This window comes from Anser cygnoides, chromosome 14 (genome assembly GCF_040182565.1).
Source record: "Anser cygnoides isolate HZ-2024a breed goose chromosome 14, Taihu_goose_T2T_genome, whole genome shotgun sequence".
NCBI classification, from domain to species: Eukaryota; Metazoa; Chordata; class Aves; order Anseriformes; family Anatidae; genus Anser; species Anser cygnoides.
This window is the reverse complement of record NC_089886.1, coordinates 1,358,787-1,375,051: the sequence shown is the minus strand read 5'-3', so window position 1 is coordinate 1,375,051 and position 16,265 is coordinate 1,358,787. Positions and strand designations below refer to the sequence as shown.

General features: G+C 57.6%; 1 protein-coding gene across 11 annotated transcripts in view; it reads left to right on the top strand.

Annotated features, from left to right (window-relative positions):
- The window catches only part of ARHGAP26 (Rho GTPase activating protein 26), a 143,098-nt gene that overhangs the window by 19,353 nt on the left and 107,480 nt on the right, over positions 1–16,265 (top strand). For all 11 annotated transcript variants that reach the window (XR_010834922.1, XM_067005447.1, XM_067005453.1 and 8 more), the window contains exons 4-10: positions 261–332; positions 2,120–2,221; positions 4,448–4,558; positions 5,456–5,560; positions 6,497–6,626; positions 6,975–7,075; positions 9,211–9,305. Coding sequence is in view for 10 of the 11 variants with exons in the window: in XM_067005447.1 (XP_066861548.1) it covers positions 261–332; positions 2,120–2,221; positions 4,448–4,558; positions 5,456–5,560; positions 6,497–6,626; positions 6,975–7,075; positions 9,211–9,305 (716 nt within the window). In the remaining variant the exon portion in view is untranslated. The remainder of the gene's footprint in view (positions 1–260; positions 333–2,119; positions 2,222–4,447; positions 4,559–5,455; positions 5,561–6,496; positions 6,627–6,974; positions 7,076–9,210; positions 9,306–16,265) is intronic.

Genomic DNA, 16,265 nt, shown 5'->3' with positions numbered 1-16,265 from the left:
CAGAGCAGGTTTGGGGCAAGCCGCTCAGCCTCCCTCCTGGAGCCCAGTCGGATGTGCAGGAGGAGGAGGACGAGGCACGGGGGTTTGTAGGAGAGGGTCCTTGGCACAGCAGAGCCCAGCGGAGGTGTGCCCGCAGGGAAGGAACGGGGGTGTCGAGGGGCACGGGGGCTGAGCTGGACACGCAGTGCCTGAGCGCACGGTGCGCCCAGGTGGGGCTCTAGGGGAGGTGGGGTGACTTTTTCCCTGTGTGTGTCCGGCAGATCGAGAACGCCAGCGAGGTGCTGATCACGCCGCTGGAGAAGTTTCGCAAGGAGCAGATCGGCGCCGCTAAGGTGGGTTACTTCTGCGTCGAGTCACGGCCTTGTCTGTGGCTCAGAGGCAGGGCTCGGGGCTGCTCGGAGCCAAGGGCCCTGGTGTGCCGCAGGGACGGGCCCTGCTGGCCCCGGCTGTGGGAGGGGACGGGGGCAGCCCAGCTCCTAATAAAGTGCCTCGGTGCTTCCCAGTTCACCTGCAGGCAAGTAACGCACTGACGTGAGCCGTTGGCCAAAAGTCACGTGCTGGTTTCAGCGAACTTTTTTTCTTCCTCCGAACCAGAATTTGCGTTCTGTGGGATGAGCTCACAGGTGCCTGAAACCCTTCAGCTCCGTGCTCCCTCGTTCCTGGCACGCTGCAGGCTCGGGTGGCTTCTGGCAGCCCGGGTGAACCTGGGAACACACCCGTGTGTCTGAGGCTGATGTGGGACAGTCTGTCCCTGCCGGCCTTTCTTTCCTGCCTTTGTTCTGGAATTAAAAACGCTGCCTGTGGCTCTGCTGTTGTTATAACAACCTGCTGCTGCCCGCAAGAAGCACGTGCCAGTGAGCTGGGGCAGTGTTTGCATGGCAGCGGTGTGCCTTGTCCCAAGGCCGATCCGACTTGGTTTATGCAGCTGAAAAAAAAAGAAGAAAAAAACCAAAACAAAACACAAAAAGGGATCCCGCAGAAGCGAGCCAGTTACTAACGTACCGTGCCAGGTTCTGCAGACACAGCCCTTCTCCCCTGCTAGCAGCAGTACCCCGGCCAGACGGACTGGGGTCGCCTGGCCCGATGTCTCTCCGGTGCCCTTAGAAGCGGGCGCTGCATGCGTTGGGTGCCGCGGGGTGCCCCCGGGGCTCTCGTGGACACGGCTGTCCCCGTGCACACCAGCCCGGAGCAAGGCTGTGCTGCCGTGGGGCTCATCCTGCTGGTGCGGGTGGCAGCACCCACACCGCGTCTCGAGGCAGCGAGACGGGGCTGGGCCCGCGGCCGGGGTGGAGGTGTCGGGGAGGGAGCCCGCGGGCGCCTCTGCTGCCCGGGTGTGGGCAGGGGCTCGGTGCGAGCCGCCCTCGGGGCACTGGTTGAATCTCCCATGGCTGGATGTCCTCGCACAGCACCCTTTTTTTTGGCCTGACCCTCAGCCTCGTTTCTCCTCCGTCTCCCGGTGCCGCTGCGTTCGGGGTCGGAGCGCGGCGGAGCAGGCGGTGCGTCTGAGCCCAGCCCGGTGGGTAATGAGAAGCAGGCGCGGGGCGAGGGAGCTGCTCTGCGGCCGCTGCCTCCGTTTGCCGTCCAATTTGGGCTCTTCAAAGCCTGCCTGCTCTGGGTGTGGCTGCAGGGTTGCTATCGGTTTTTAGAACAAACTTAAAATAAACCCAGCTGCCTTGCCTCGCACGGGCTTTTCCCAGCAGAGGGTTAAGCTCGCGGGAAGCTCCCAAGTTTGCAGGCTGGTGGCTGACTTCTGCGGGGCTGCAGAGATGCACGAGACAAGGCTGGGCTGACGTCTGCCTGTCCCAAACATCCGAGTTACAGTGCCATCGTGCTGGTGACACGCGGGATGAGCTGCTGCCCGGGGATGGGAAGCGAGCAGAGCCCTGGCACTGGGGTCGCCTCCCTGGCTGCCCTGCCACCCAGCGGGGCCTCACCTAGCCCCAGATCCCTGGCTTTCACCTGCGCCCAGCCCCCTGGGTCTGGTCCTGTCCTGTATGGGCTGAGCGGAGGGTGGGCAGCTCCCACCCAGGGGTCCCGTGTAGAAGGGCTGCCATCGAGCCTCCTCCTGCTGGCGCAGCGCCGTCGGCTGCAGCATGACGGTGTTCGCTCTGTTTTGCAGGACGCCAAAAAGAAATACGACAAGGAGACTGAGAAGTACTGCGGTGTCCTAGAAAAGCACTTAAACTTGTCTTCCAAGAAGAAGGAATCCCAGCTTCAGGAGGTGAGAGCAACCTCTAGTTTTCCATGTCTGCCAGTAACTGTTGAGCTTTTTGAATACTTTAAGCAGCTTACAGCAGTGGTTTTCTTGGCTGTAAACTATTTTTTTTTCTCATGTTGGCTGCGAGAGGCAGGTTTTCCCCTCTTCCTTTAATGAAAGGGGACAGAGCTGTTTTGGTGAGTAAGTCAGAGAGATCCCAAAATGGATAGCAATCAAAAAGGACAGAGAGTTTATAATTAAAGAGCGTAGCAGAAGGGAGCTGGTTCTGCTGCAGGCTTCCTGTGTGCCACGGCAAATCACGGACGTCTTTATTTCCCTTCTCTGGAAGTGGCTGCGCTGGCTTTGAGCTTCGTGAGAAGGGTGATCAGGCTTAGTGCTTCTAAACTGCTTTGTGGGTCTGTTGCTTACTTGCGATGCAGTTTGCTGCGGTGCCAAATGCTCTTACTGGATGAGCACACTGAATTTTCGGTCATTTCTTCCGAGTCTGGAATTCCTTGGGCTGGCCAGGGCTGGCCGGTCCCTGCAGGGCTTGCTCTTGGGCTGGGCGCTGGCGTGTCCCCAGCTGCCCCTGGAGGGGGGCGGTGGGCGCGGGCGCTGCCCCCTGTGCCGGAGCGGTGTGCGGACCCGCTCCGACTCGAGAGAGCAGATCTGCACGTCTGTGGCACGAGGAGTTACCTTCCACCAGAGCAGAGGTGAGGAGGGGCATGGATCTGGGCTGTGAGCGAGTGCTGCCCTGGCTTGGCGAGCTGGGTTTGTCAGCGCCCTGCTGCGTGGTCGCACCCGTCCGTCCCGGCGGCTCCCGGCTCCTCAGCAGCCTTTTAAAGCCATGTTTGGTTCCTGTTGGAGATGCTATCGCGAGACACCCGAGTGGAGGGATTCCTTCTGGAGAGAGGAGCCGCTTGTGGCTGTCGCAGTGACGTGCAGAGCTGTGGTGCTGAGCCCCGGCCAGAGGACGGCCCTGGGGGGCTGCGCAGGAGCCCAGGACGCCGGGCAGTGGGGTGCTGTGAGCCGTGCCGTGGGGTGCTGTGAGCCGTGCCGTGGGGTGCTGTGAGCCATGCCATGCCGTGCCGGCTGCGTGCAGGATGCTGCTACTGGTGGGTGCTCAGCAGCGCTGGCTGCTGGTGCCATCTGCTGGCATTTTCCACCCCAAACTTTGACTTGGGCTTTTGCTGCGAAGGCTGGAGCCAGCTGGTGCCTGCCAGGAGCTGGGGTCTTTTTCCCCTGCGGCACTGGAAGAAGCAGCCGTGGCAGATGTGCACAGAGCACTCGCTGGTGGGACGGTAATGTTTTAGGAAAGCCAACACCGACCGTTTATTAGCAGTCTGAAGCCTCATTAGATACCCTGATGGCTGAGAGATGAGGGTTTGTGTCCGGGTGATTGGGTGTTTTATATTTCCTAATCTCTTCCTGCTGTCCACATCTGGAGGGTGATAGCGGCCACATGTGCAGCTGCTGTAGCAAAGCCAGGAGAGAAGGAAACCATGGGAATTCTCTGCTGCTTTGGCTGCTGACCAGTTAAATAACACGCTGAGCCTAACATGCCATTTAACTCCTGGCAAAGTTATTTCATTGCATCATATTTTCTGCTTTTCAGAACTCGATTTGCTAAACATCTCGGCCTCTGCACCGCAGACACCCAGCCCAAATGCTGGTGGCAGGTCACGGGGAAAATGCTCCATTTCACGGCGGTGTCCCAGGGAAAATTGGGAGCAAGCTGCTGTTAACATGCAAGGCGGGCGTTTGCTGGCTGCGTCCTGCAGCGGGCAGGGGCTCCGCGTGTGCGGCCCTGAGGGGTCCCTGGGGCAGCGTGCCGCGGGCTGGGCTGCGGTGTTTGGGATGGCACTGAGCAGTGACCCCGTCGTGGCGTGTGCTGGAGGCCCCGGCAGCCTCCTGCCCTGTCCTGTGCGCGGCTTTCCAGGCAGCAGAGAGCTGCTTCGTGCTGTCGGGCGTGCGGCAGCTTCTCCTTTTTCTCACTTCTAGCTCGTGCTTTTCTACCCAGCTGGCGGGGAGGTGAGAACGTGAGTCATCAAACCCCTTTTTTTCAGCTGAAGAAGGAGCCTGCTCGTGTGCCTCAGGTTTATATTTAATCGCTGTGCCATCTGTCCAGCCCTGGACTGGCGTCTTTACGTTCTGCACGGACACGTCCCCATTAGACCCAGATGCCCTCTAGCTGTGCTCCCAGCCAGCGCTGACTTTGTCTTTCCTCTTTAACCTCCCCGGCGCTTGCAGGCAGACAGCCAGGTGGACCTGGTTCGGCAGCATTTTTACGAAGTCTCCCTGGAGTATGTCTTCAAGGTGCAGGAGGTCCAGGAGAGGAAGATGTTTGAGTTCGTGGAACCCGTAAGTGAACGCTCAGCCCTTTCCGTCCCACAAAGAGGGGTCCTGAGGAACCCAGTATCACACGGGGCCAGGGCTCTGCAGCCTGCCCCAGCAGCCCCCCTGTGGGGCAGGTTTTGGGGAGGCAGCAGCAGATGTGCTTTGGGCAACCCCTTGGTGCAGGGCACAGGGCTGTTAACTTGGCCCCACGCGCACCCAAAACATTTCTTGGTTCTACATCTCTGCTGTAATGGACTGGCCTCTGGTGTCTGCTGGCAACTAAAAGAGAACAGATTTGACCAAGGAAAAAAAATAGAGTCTGGAGAGAACTGTAACGTTCACAAGGGAAAAAGTGTGCAGGAGTGACAGAGATAGAAAAAACGGGTTTTCTGGGATCTGCCTTTGCTCAGTGCTAGGCCGTTTAGAGCTTCTCTAGGAAATGCAAAACCTCCTCTGCAGTTTGCAAGGAGTAATTCCCTCTTAGTGAGGAGTAACTCAGAGCCGAGGGGAGCGTGAGCGTGGCTGTGGCTGCCTGCTTTGCCTGGCACGTCCTGGCTCCCAGCGAAGCGAGCGTCTGAGTGACGTGGGGCAGGGATGGGAGAGGGGTCCTGGGCGGGGGGGTTTGTTTGTGTGTGTTCGTGTGCAGCAGTTCAAGGGCTTGGGCTGTCCAAGAGCTCGGTTTGCGGTTGTGCAGGGGCTGTTTGGGCAGAACCAGCTCTGTTCAGAGCGGAGGGGCATGGTGGGGAAAGGAGGAGGATTTTGGTGTCGGTGCGATCTGTGGGACTGACTGAAGCAGGGGGTCCAATGGGGCTGGAAGAGTTGGGGCTGGTGGGTGGCTGTCACTGGCCAAGGGCCAGCGATGCTTGCCCCGGCAGCCCTCAAGGAAGACTGACAGTCTCGATTTGTTTTACCCCAACGCAGCTGCTGGCCTTCCTGCAGGGGCTTTTTACCTTCTACCACCACGGCTACGAGCTTGCGAAGGATTTCAGTGACTTCAAGACAGAGCTGACTATCAGCATCCAGAACGTAAGTGCCCGTGCGGCTGTGCCCCACGCCTGTCCTGCAAGAAAACTCACACGTCTTGCTAGGTTGTAGTGAAGGTGGTTTCTCCTTTTATTGGGCGTGCCATGAAGCAAAGGTTTCAGCATGTTATTGAAAGCAAAGTCCTTTTTGTAAATAGCGCTATGCCACAGGCACAGTCTGAGTGGCAGCTCGTTCCTTCTGGTGCCCCATGTGCCCCCCCGGAGCTGCCTGGCGGGCAGGCACCGCTCCATGCCCGCAGGGGAAGTGACGGCTCTGCAAGTATGTCACAGCACTGCTTCTCTTAGGAAGCGCCGTGTTTTTTGCTGGCGTGGATTGTGGGGCTCTGGGAGGCAGCGTTTCTTCCTGCGTGGCCGTGTCCAGGCGTGCACTTGGTGCCCGTGAGCCTGACGTGGGCCGGGTGCAGGGCTCTGCATTTGGCGTGCTGGCACTGCAGCGTGCTGTGCTTCCCTCTTTTGTTATAAAATTACTCTCTTTTTTTTGACAGAGGACTCAGATTGGTTTCGTTATTTCGGAACAACTTTTTTAGTAAACTTACAATGCAAACAACTTGCCAATTGTTGTAATATTTTTCTTTTAGATTAAATCCAGGCCCAGGGAAAAAAACTATTCTTGGGCTCTGCTGGTCCGATTTTCTGCGAGGGCTGTGCTGACCCAGCGCTGGGGTCCTCCTGCCAGCAGTCCCGGCAGAAAAATGCGGAGTCACGTAACTTCCTGCATAAGCGTGAATTTGCATAAGGGGTATAGGCACCTGAGGCTTGGATTTGTGCCACTCTGTTTTTTTGGTTTTCTTTGCACCAAAAAGTTAAGAATTTATTGAAGTCGGATGGAAGAAGGGGCAGGAAGGTGGCTCCCCGGCTAGCTCTGCTCCTGCATGCTCGGTGCTGGTGCTGGAGGATGCATTCCTGTTTTGATTTGCAGACAAGGAATCGTTTTGAAGGAACAAGGTCAGAGGTTGAATCGCTGATGAAGAAGATGAAGGAGAATCCTCACGAGCACAAAAACCTCAGCCCTAACACGATGGAGGGTTATCTCTACGTCCAGGAGAAACGTAGGCGACCAGGGCGATGCGGTGAAGGGGCATGGGGGGAAGTGGTTTCTTGGAGTGGGGGACATGGAAGTTAGCTCAGCAGACCCCAAAATCTGGGAGGGGGGGACTGGCCCAGTGGCTGGGGTATTGCGGTGTGAATATGGGAGGATCCCTGCCAGTGCCCAGCAGGTCTGCTTTCTCTTCCCTGAACAAAAAGGGGCAGCAGTGCTTATTCCACTGGTGAAGTACAGCAACAAGCACAGTTACAGAACTCCGTTGTGTGAAATGATCGTTAAACCTGCAGGTTATTAATGGGAGTGCAGTCAAACCGTACTAGTTCCGGGAATAAAAACTGCATTTGCTTTGCAGGTCACTTCAGTACGGCCTGGGTGAAGCATTACTGCACATACGAGCGGGAATCCAAGCGGATAACGATGGTGCCATTCGACCAGAAATCTGGAGGAAAAGCGGTGAGTGTCGGTGCGCAGCTGGATGTGTCCTGGGGAGGTCTCTGGTGTGGCTGTGTCCTGCTGAGGAGCCACGTGCCGTGCACCCTGGCCGTGCACCCTGGCCGTGCACCCTGGCCGTGCACCCTGGCCGTGCACCCTGGCCGTGCACCCTGGCCGTGCACCCTGGCCGTGCACCCTGGCCGTGCCGTGTCCTGCTGGCTGTGCTGTGCTGCTGTGGGCAGAGGCGGTGGTGGCAGGGCTGGGAGCGCAGCGGCCGTGCCACGCACACCTGTGCAAATGCCTGGTTCCCGGTCCCTGGTTCCTGCTGAGGGAGCTGGGGAGCCAGTCTGTTCGTTGTTCTGCTCCTTCCCCAGTGCCTGTGGCTTGGCCAATGAAGCTGTTTCCTTTTGGGCAGAGCTGCAGGAGAGCGCGCAGCTCCCTTCGGACCCCGTGTGCCAGTGCAGGGGGAGCGCTCCCGGGCAGCGTAAGCCCAGCTGTAGCAGGGTCTGGCTTTCCTCTCCTCTAAAGCAGGAACAATGGAGCCCCCCGGTGTGTTCCCAGCTGGGGTGGTTTGCGAGCATCGTCCCCGTCCAGGGGAGCTGCCTCTGGCAGCTCGGCAGGCTTCTGTGCGGCTCCCTGCTGGCAAAGGGAGCTGGCAAAGGGAGGAGGGCAAGTTTTAAAAATCAATTTCCTCTTGCCTCGGAGCATCTTCATTATAACTTAGCCTTCAAGTATGCCAGCCTTGTAATCGTCAGCTGCTGCGTATTGTTTCATGTGGTCTCTGCCCACTTCATGGCTTCCCCGGTGCCCCGGGCGTGGGCGCTGCCGCACGCAGCGGTGCCCTCCTCGTGCAGGGCGGGCACCCGCTCTGGCGCCGCTCGCCTGTGGTCTTGAGGCTTGCAGCATCCTGGCACGAAGCGCTGCCTGTGCCGGCTCTCATGCCCTGTACTCACCCTGCAGCACTGCCTGTGCTGGGTCTCGTGCCTTGTGCTCGCTCTGAAGCGCTGCCTGCGCTGAGCAGCCCCGTGCAGGCTGTGTGCAGCCCGCCAGCGAGCGCCGTGGCCGGGTGTTCCGGGGTCTGTGTGCTGCGGGCACGGAGTTGGTGCTGCGGGAAGGGGCAGCCACACATGGGCCACGGCAGGCGCTGCTGCTGCCAGCCTCTCACGAGCGCGCCTGGGGCTGCGGCTGGCGTCGGATATCGTTTGATATCAGCGGGTCTGAAGCGGGGCATTCCCCGAATACCGGGGGCAGCGGGGCAGCTCGGGAGCAGCCTCGCAGCCGCGGTGAGCCGGGCGGGTGAGCGGCAGGGTGCAGGCAGCATGCCAGTCCCCTGGCGAGCAGCCCTGCAGAGACCCCTCAAAGCTGTCCTCCCGAGTTCCTGCTGGGGCCCTAAATAGGTTTCCTGGAAAATGGCGATGTCAGGGAACAGGGTGGTCAGCCAAGGTGTCATCTAGAACAGCACGGAGAGCACAGAAAAGCGGCCGTCTCCAGGAACACGCTCAGAATTTATCTTCTATTGAGTCATCGGTGGATTTTAAAAATTGCAAAGGGAGAATTTTCTGTGCTGGCAGGGCCCGAGGAGGGCCTTCCTCCAGCAGAGGACAGCAGTGCACGCAGATCCTGTCCGACTGCTGCTCGGCGTGGGGAAATCCAGCACGGCTTGGATGCGGATGCCTGGATGGGAGAATGGTTTTGTCATTGCTTTGTTAAATAATAAACATTTTAAGACATGTTTGCTCCCGTTAGGAGTTTGTGTGTGCAGAACGCTGCCAAAAATGCAGCCAGCGCTGGAGTGAGAGTTGACAGCCAGGTCTATGATGCATTGTTCAGCAATGGAAAATAAAGCTTTGCCCAAAAGTTGTGGTCCAACGCTCCCTGCCTGCCTGAAACGTGGGCCGTGCGATACTCGGTGCATAAAGCTCATCGTGTGCGTTCAGAAGGGACGCTTCCTTGTTTTGGAATAACCACGTTTGCAAAGGTGGAAAGACAAGCCCTCATTTCGGATATGTAATTATGTATTTCTAGCAGGCGATGCGTTGCTGATGTTACCAAACCTCCCTCTGGTTTGAACACGTTAATCGGAAGTGCGGTGGGCGCTGGGGGCAGGCGCACGGTTGATTGTTCTCCGCCTTATCTGCGATTCTGTCTCTTCTCAGGGGGAAGACGAAGCTGTTACCCTCAAATCTTGCACGCGGCGGAAAACCGACTCAATCGAGAAGAGATTTTGCTTTGATGTGGAAGCCGTCGACCGGTGAGTGACGAGGGGCGTCGCAGCCTTCGGCGCACCTCCAGCCTGGGTCACCCCGAGCGTGCGCGCGCGGCGCCTGACCCCGTCTGCAGGTGGCTTTCCTGGATGCTTCTCGTGCAGCTTTGGTGTTTGCCTTCTGCTTTAGTCATACCCTCCGCGAGTGGAAAGCATTAGGCTGTGGAAACATGCTTCTCCCTGGCGCTCCCAGCCAGGTGCTCTCAGTATGTTGAGTTAGCGCTTCGTTTTACAAGGTGCCGAGTTTACTCTGGTCTTTCTGAACTGAATGATGTTTTAGCACTTTCGCAGACTCTGGCCGTGTAAGGTAAATGGTCACAAGTATGGAAAAGACGCGCCGCATGTGTCTTGGCAGGGCTGGGGTGCCTCTTTCCAGCACCGGGTATGTGCTGAAATAACTCTGGCTTTTGTGCTGGGGCCGGGCTGCAGCCGGCGTGCTGTGGATGGTCAGTGGTGGAAGCCCAGCTCGCTCCTCTGGGCACTTCCCATTCGCTTCTTTTTTCCTGAAGGAGTAAAATCCTTTCTGACGTGATTTGTCTCTGAGCAGCCGAACCAGGCATACGTGCGGATTCAATCGATAGCGCCCAGGACGGAGAGCCTGTTATCGTGTCTACCTAGCATCATGCGTGGCTTCCGTACATAAGCAGGAAAACCGAGCTGGAGTTGCTGCTCCACGCGGTGTTACTCGCTGCCTCGTCCCTTCCCTGCTGCAGGAAGCTTACATGCTTTCCCAAAGCATGCTCCAAAGTCACGAAGTGTCTGTGCCCTCCCGGGTTTGTGCCTGCTCACGTTCCAGCTGTCCTCTCCCCTTCGCTGGCCATGGTGCAAATGCCCGGGAGGGCTCCATGAAGCCCAAGTTCATTAAAACCTGGTGTGTTGGATAATGCTGGCTGGTAGCCCCTGTATCTGTCCCTGCCCAGCCCGTGCTTCGTGGCTCTGCCCGCGGGGATGGAGGGGTGCGTGGCCTGTGCTGAGAGCCCCGCCGCTGCCGCCCGCTCCCTGGAGCTCTGCTCTCCTCCAGAAAGCTGCAGGATTTCTGCTGACGCTGGGATTTGTTTCCTATGCCCTGAGGAGTTTTTTTTTTTTTTTAACTTGAAAATCAAAATAAAACTGGGAGGAGGAGAAGCCAGCCACCACAATAGTTTTCTTCTGTAGTGCTTTCAGAGACGGCTGAACCTTCCCTTGATGTCTGGAGCCTGCTAGGCATGGGATCAAGAGCTACTCCAGAAATATGCCTGCTAAATGTAAATAATGGCAGGGGAGCGGCGAAGGCGGGGAAACCTGAGAAACTGCTCATTTCACATACGTGTTCCTGGTTCCCCTGCCTGAGAGAGCCACGGGGGCAGAAAACATGAACTTAAAGGCTGCTTTTTTCCCCTCAGTATGCAGTCAGCCGTGCGCGTTCTTTGTATAAAAACTCACCATTAGCTGTCCAGCATGGCAGCGCTTCCCAAAATAGTTAAGGCGGGAGGAAGAGGAGCCGTGGGCTGAGCGAGCCGGCACTGCCCCCTGACTTGTGCTGCAGGAGGAGCTGTAGGACACGACACGGGCTGGGGTCCGCAGCCCTCCTTGTCCAGGCCGGAGGGCCCCGGGTGGTGGCACAGCAGTGACCGAGGGCCGGCTGCAGCGCTGTCCGAGCCTGGTCTCACAGAGCGGAGGAGGCCGGTCTGTGCAGTGGGCTTTTCGCCTTGGGCTGGTTGTTTTCTGGTTTGGTCTTGGGCTTTTTGTTTTGTGTTGTTTTGTTTTTTATTGTCTCTGCTAATAGAGAAGTTAGAAACTTGATGTCTTGTTCTTCAGCCCCATGCTGGAAGTCTGGATGTGATTAAGGCAAACATCCCCAGGATGCTTCTCTGTCTCACATATGTACTGTGCTCGACTTAGAGCAGTTTTCTGCAGTTTTCTAAACTACCTCTCCAGCGGTTCGCTTGGACGTGGATGGATTTTTCTGTACGCGTCACTTGCTTGTGATGGACAGATGCATCGGATTGTCCCTTCTGAAGCACGTGGAGTGACACTTGCTGGGCTGTCGCCGTGCCCTCCTGGGCAGGCGTGGGTCAGCCACCCTCAGGCTGAAACCTGTGCCCATACAGCACAAACCCCGCTGATGTCCGTGGTGATGGAGAGGTGACACGTCGCTGCCGCCTGGCACTTGTGTCCAAAGCCTCTCCTCTTACTCTCTGGCAAATTACGCGTAAATAACCCTGCAGGTGGCCCCGGGGCGATCTGCGGGGCAGGTACTGCTTGCCCGTGCCCTGCTGTGCTCCTGCGCTGTCACCCTCCTGAGTTACCTGTGTGCTGCGGGGACAGCACACAGCCCGCGTCCTTCCCAGGCTTTTCCTGCAGCGTATTTAATTGGTGTTAAGCCCTCTGGGCCCAGAGCAGCTTAGCTACCTGGTGGCTTTATGGCAGCCTGGTGAGTTGTGGGGCAGGAAGAAGAAGAAGAAGGAGCTCCTTCCACCAGGGGCTCCAGGTGGGGCTCGGGGTCAGGGCTGTCCCGCTGCCTGCTGCCGGAGGGGGCCCCAGGAGACCCGCACGCGGTTGCGCTACGCCGGCGTATCAGCAACACTGCAAACAAACCGTGCACGCGTGCGAGTTCCTGATGAAATTTCCCTTTTCATTCAAGTGCTGTTATCTCCTATTGCCATGAATTTGGAGTAGCTTTTCAGCTGCCCTGTTGATAGCAACTTGGAAAGGTGTTTCAGGATGCGGTGTACGCTCCGTGCCGTGGTGATAACGCAGAAAGGAGCGAGGCGGCCACGCTGCAGCCAGCGTGCAGCCGTGCAGCCTAGAGGTGGCAGCCTCGGCCGGTTCTTCCCGTGCCGCATCCATCAGCACAAAACAGGCTCTTGTCAGCGGTGCATTTTGGGAAACTGGTAGACATGCCGGGCCGGGTGCAGGCTCGGGCCATTTTAAATAACACCCAGAGAAGCTATTGTCTCCTGGGGGGAGGAATGTGTTCTTGTCTCCTCCAAAGATGATTCAACACTCCAGAACTGAAAGTCTCGAGCCTGGTCTGTCGTTACAGCACTGCTTCCTTTTCCTATTGTCTGACAGGGAGCAGGCTCCAAAATTCCCAATACCGAAGACCGAAAATCTGCGATAGAGGTATTTGGGGGAAAGGCTAAGAAATCCCTAACACTGCATTTGCACACAGCTCTGATTTTCTCTGTGGGAAGTTAGGAGCGTTTTAGTGCTGTGCTCAGAAAACATTAGATACCGTTACGGCAAAATTGGCCCCAGAATGGAGTTGTAGTGTCTGGCTGAAATACTTCCCCAGTGCGATGGATAGCATGGTTTACTGCTAATGCCCTTTTTCTAACTAAACGTAGTTGTAGTCTCTGCGCATTAAATCAGTTTTATAAACAAGGTGAACAGGGATGACAGCCAGCGTCTTACCAAATAAGCCGTAGGAGGAGGAGCAGCTGATTTGGCAGATGACAAAGGGTGTGCGATTTAGGATAATCTAGGTCATTGCTCAGGGCCAGAAGCTAAGTGCTTCTAATACCAATTGGTGTTTACGGGTGCAGGAGGTATTCAGCATTTTGGGGTTTTGGTCTCTTAGTCATTCATAAGGCAGTAAACTCTGCTTGTTGTGCCATCGCTCCGGGTTCCTCCGGTGCGCCCCCGGAGCGGCTGGCATCATGCTCGTAGGGCTGCGTAATGGTTGGCACCGCGTTGGGTGAGCTGCGAGGCACCTGCTGCAGGCATTTCCACCGAGCAGATGGTTTTCGGTAGGTAGGCGTGTTGGCCCTGCTCTGGGCACACGCTGCCTGGGTCCGCGTGTTTCTCCGTGCCCTGCCCGCAGCCCGGCGGGCTCTCCCGACGCCTCCCCGTGCCGGGCTGGCTTTGCAGAGGCCGGCGGCTGGCAGCAGTGCTTCGCACAGCACGTGCAATACAACCTGTACTTGTTCCGTGCCGGTGTCGCGTTTCCAGTGACCTTTCCAACAAAGCCGTTCGCAGGGGGCTCCCCCGCCGCTCCCGGCAGCCCCGTGCCCCTGCGGCAGAGCGCCCGCGGCAGCCGTGCCGCGAGCCTTCCTCCACGGTCATGGGGAGAGCACGTCCCGGGAGGGGAAGCCTTGTCTTGTAACCAGCCCAGGGAGACCTGAGTTGAGGAGCGGAGCCCCCTTCCTTACTGCTTTTCTCATCTCCTTCCACGCTTTGTTGTGGGCCCGCACCTGGCTGCTGCCCGTGGGCACGATGCTCCGCGCTGAGCGGGGCTGGAAACTTCTGGTCCCGGCGTTGTGCTCGGCCCTCCAGGCCCCGTTATTAATCCCTGCTTGGGTTTTTTCTTTCAGCCGTCTTTGATTGTCTTGGTGTGATAAGCTGCTGCAGGAGTTGAAAGTTCTTATCTGTTTCTATTGCTTTCATTATTTGTTTGTGTTTCTGGAAGAAGAGGAGGCAATGGGCCTTTCTCATTTTCTCTGCGCGCTTAGTCATAGCTCCTTAAACGCGGGCTGTTTTTCTCAAAAGCAGAGATATTGAGAAAATTCAAATTTCCTGTGTGGTCTCATATGGAAAAATATTTTTAGTTTTTAGATTGTGGCATATCGAAAATATACTGTCTTGCAAAATGTTTACCGTGTTCTACTCCGGTCTCATGCTCCTGCGTTACTCAGTTTAGAAACTGGTCACAAAATTTCCCAGTCCCCTCCTTGCATCCCAAAAGGAGGCAAAGGGCCTCTTGGTGCCTGGCGGCTGAAACGTCTGATGCAGCTTCCAGTAATGAGTCAGCAGGTTCGTTATCTCATTTGCCACAAAAGTTCGTGTTTGTGTGTTTTCATCCATGAAGGATTCCCGCTGTGTGGACGCCGCCGTCTGCCTTCGGCGAGCGGTCCCGCCGGGGTGGAGGGAGCTCCTCCAGCGTGTGCGGCTGCTGGGAGGGGAAATGTAGAAGAACTCCAGAATTCAGAGATCCGTGTGTGTTAACGGAGAGGGATAAGTTCTGTTTATCTTTTGGGAGAGGAAGTCAGAGCAGGGCCTTTGCTGTCTCAGACGCTACCCTGAATGGCCGAGATGGCCAGAATTTTGATATGGGATACCCAGAATCGAGCACACCTTTGGGAACAGTGGGTCTGGAAGGAACCCCCTGAACCCGGGGCCGGCTGCGGGCGGTCGGAGCTGCGTGCTGATGCAGTCAGTGGGATGCTGCTCCAGCTGCAGGCGGCGTACCCGAGCGGTGGGTACGTGGGACCCCTGGGCACGGTGCAGGTCAGTAGTGAGCGAGGCGCAGCGCGCGGGGCGCGTTCTGGCTGCATCCCGGCCCCGAAGATGGTTCTGCTCGGCAAAGTGGTGCAATGGAGGCCCTGGCAAACGAAGGCTGTGGGAGGAAATGCAGAGCTATTTGCAATGTAAATGGATTTTTAATTCAGTTTCACAGCCCCTCCCCGCGTGCTGCTAAAGAAGTTTGACTTTGAAGTGAAGCCCAAGGAGTTGTTATCTGCTCAGAGGCAGAACAAACATCGCCATGTTATCACTTCTTTGTCCTGTGCAGGAGGGAACCTGGCACAGGAGATACCTGTATTGTCTTTCTGGAGTCTTGTCACTTTTCTGAGAGGCCAGTGTCAAGTTTACTCAAGCGAAGGGTTTAAATGGCTTCTGTTTTAATGTCTCAGCCAGAGAGACAGAAATCCCTGTCTTTCCCTTGCCCGCGTCTCAGTAGAGCCCACCCAGGGCTTTCTGCCTGGGCTGTCAGTGCCACCCGCAGCAGCCTGCCTCCAGCTCAGGCTTGTGCCTTGTCCGGGGGTGCAGCTGAGACCCCGGTGGCCCTGGCCCTGGCCTCGTGCCGTGGGGAGGGAGCTGCTCTGAAAGGAGCTGCTCTCAGCCCGTCGCCAGCACCGCTGCACCTCCGTGGGCACCACCGGCTCCTCCGCGCCGCTCTGGCTGTGCACAGCGAGGAGCTTCGCTCCCCGTGTCGAAAATACTCGGCGCTGGATGCTGAACGCTTTCTTCCTCAAACGGGGCGATGGTTAAGTGGTTTCCTCTTCCCTTCAGAATGAGTAAACTTCCAAACCACTAAGCTGGTGAGTATTGACTGACTCACCAATGGGATTAGCGGAGATCAAACACATTATGTCTGGTTTACTTGGACCTGGGCTTGTTGCAAGCCTGAGCACACTGCTGCTGCTGGGGATGCCGTACTAGCTGCCTTTGGGTGCCACGAGCGAACTGCCTGGTCGGTCAGGAAGCCCAGCACGGGAGGAGCGTTAACTCTTTGCTCCTTGCCCGTACGTACCGCAGAAGCAATAGAAAACGGGCCAAAACCACCGCTGTGCCAGCCCCTGTTAATGCTGTCTCTTCTGACGGAGGATCAGCTCTTATCAGGGGCTGAACAGCTTTCGCAGAGCAGTACTGCTGCTCTCGTCCTCCTGCTGAATCGCTTTTGGAAAGCTCAGGTTAGAAATTCCCCCTCTTCCCAGGCCTTACCATTTCTTTAGGATTTAGTGGTCGGCAGCCCCCGAGGCTCGGTGCCTGACCCCCCGTGCCGGGGCAGCCTGGTGTCCCCGCGGTCCAGCCGGCGTTCTGCTGCGTGGCCGGGGCGGCTGCGCCTTGCGGGGATGGAGACTGCGGCCTCAGAAGTTCTCTGCGGCAGCACTGTCCGTGCATGAAACCTGACAAGTGCTGCTGTGGGGTCGGCTCCGATAGCTGCTCCCGGTCGTGCTGGCTGCGCGCAGCTCGCCGGCCGTGCCTGCGTCCTCCGGGTTGCCAGGCTCCTGTCCGCGCTCCTCCTGCAGAAACAGCAGCCGTGCTGTGCCAACGCATCTGAAAATAGCTCGGGAGGGAGCAGAGGAACCAGCCCAAACAAACAGAACACAAAACCCGACTGGTTTGCCAGCTCGGCCGTCTCACCGAGACCCTGCCTGGTCCCCAGGGCGCTGTGCAGGCAGCTAGTGAGGGGCTAGCTGGGCCGTTTGGGGCTGGGTTTGCTGGCAGCGGGATGGGCTGGGGTGC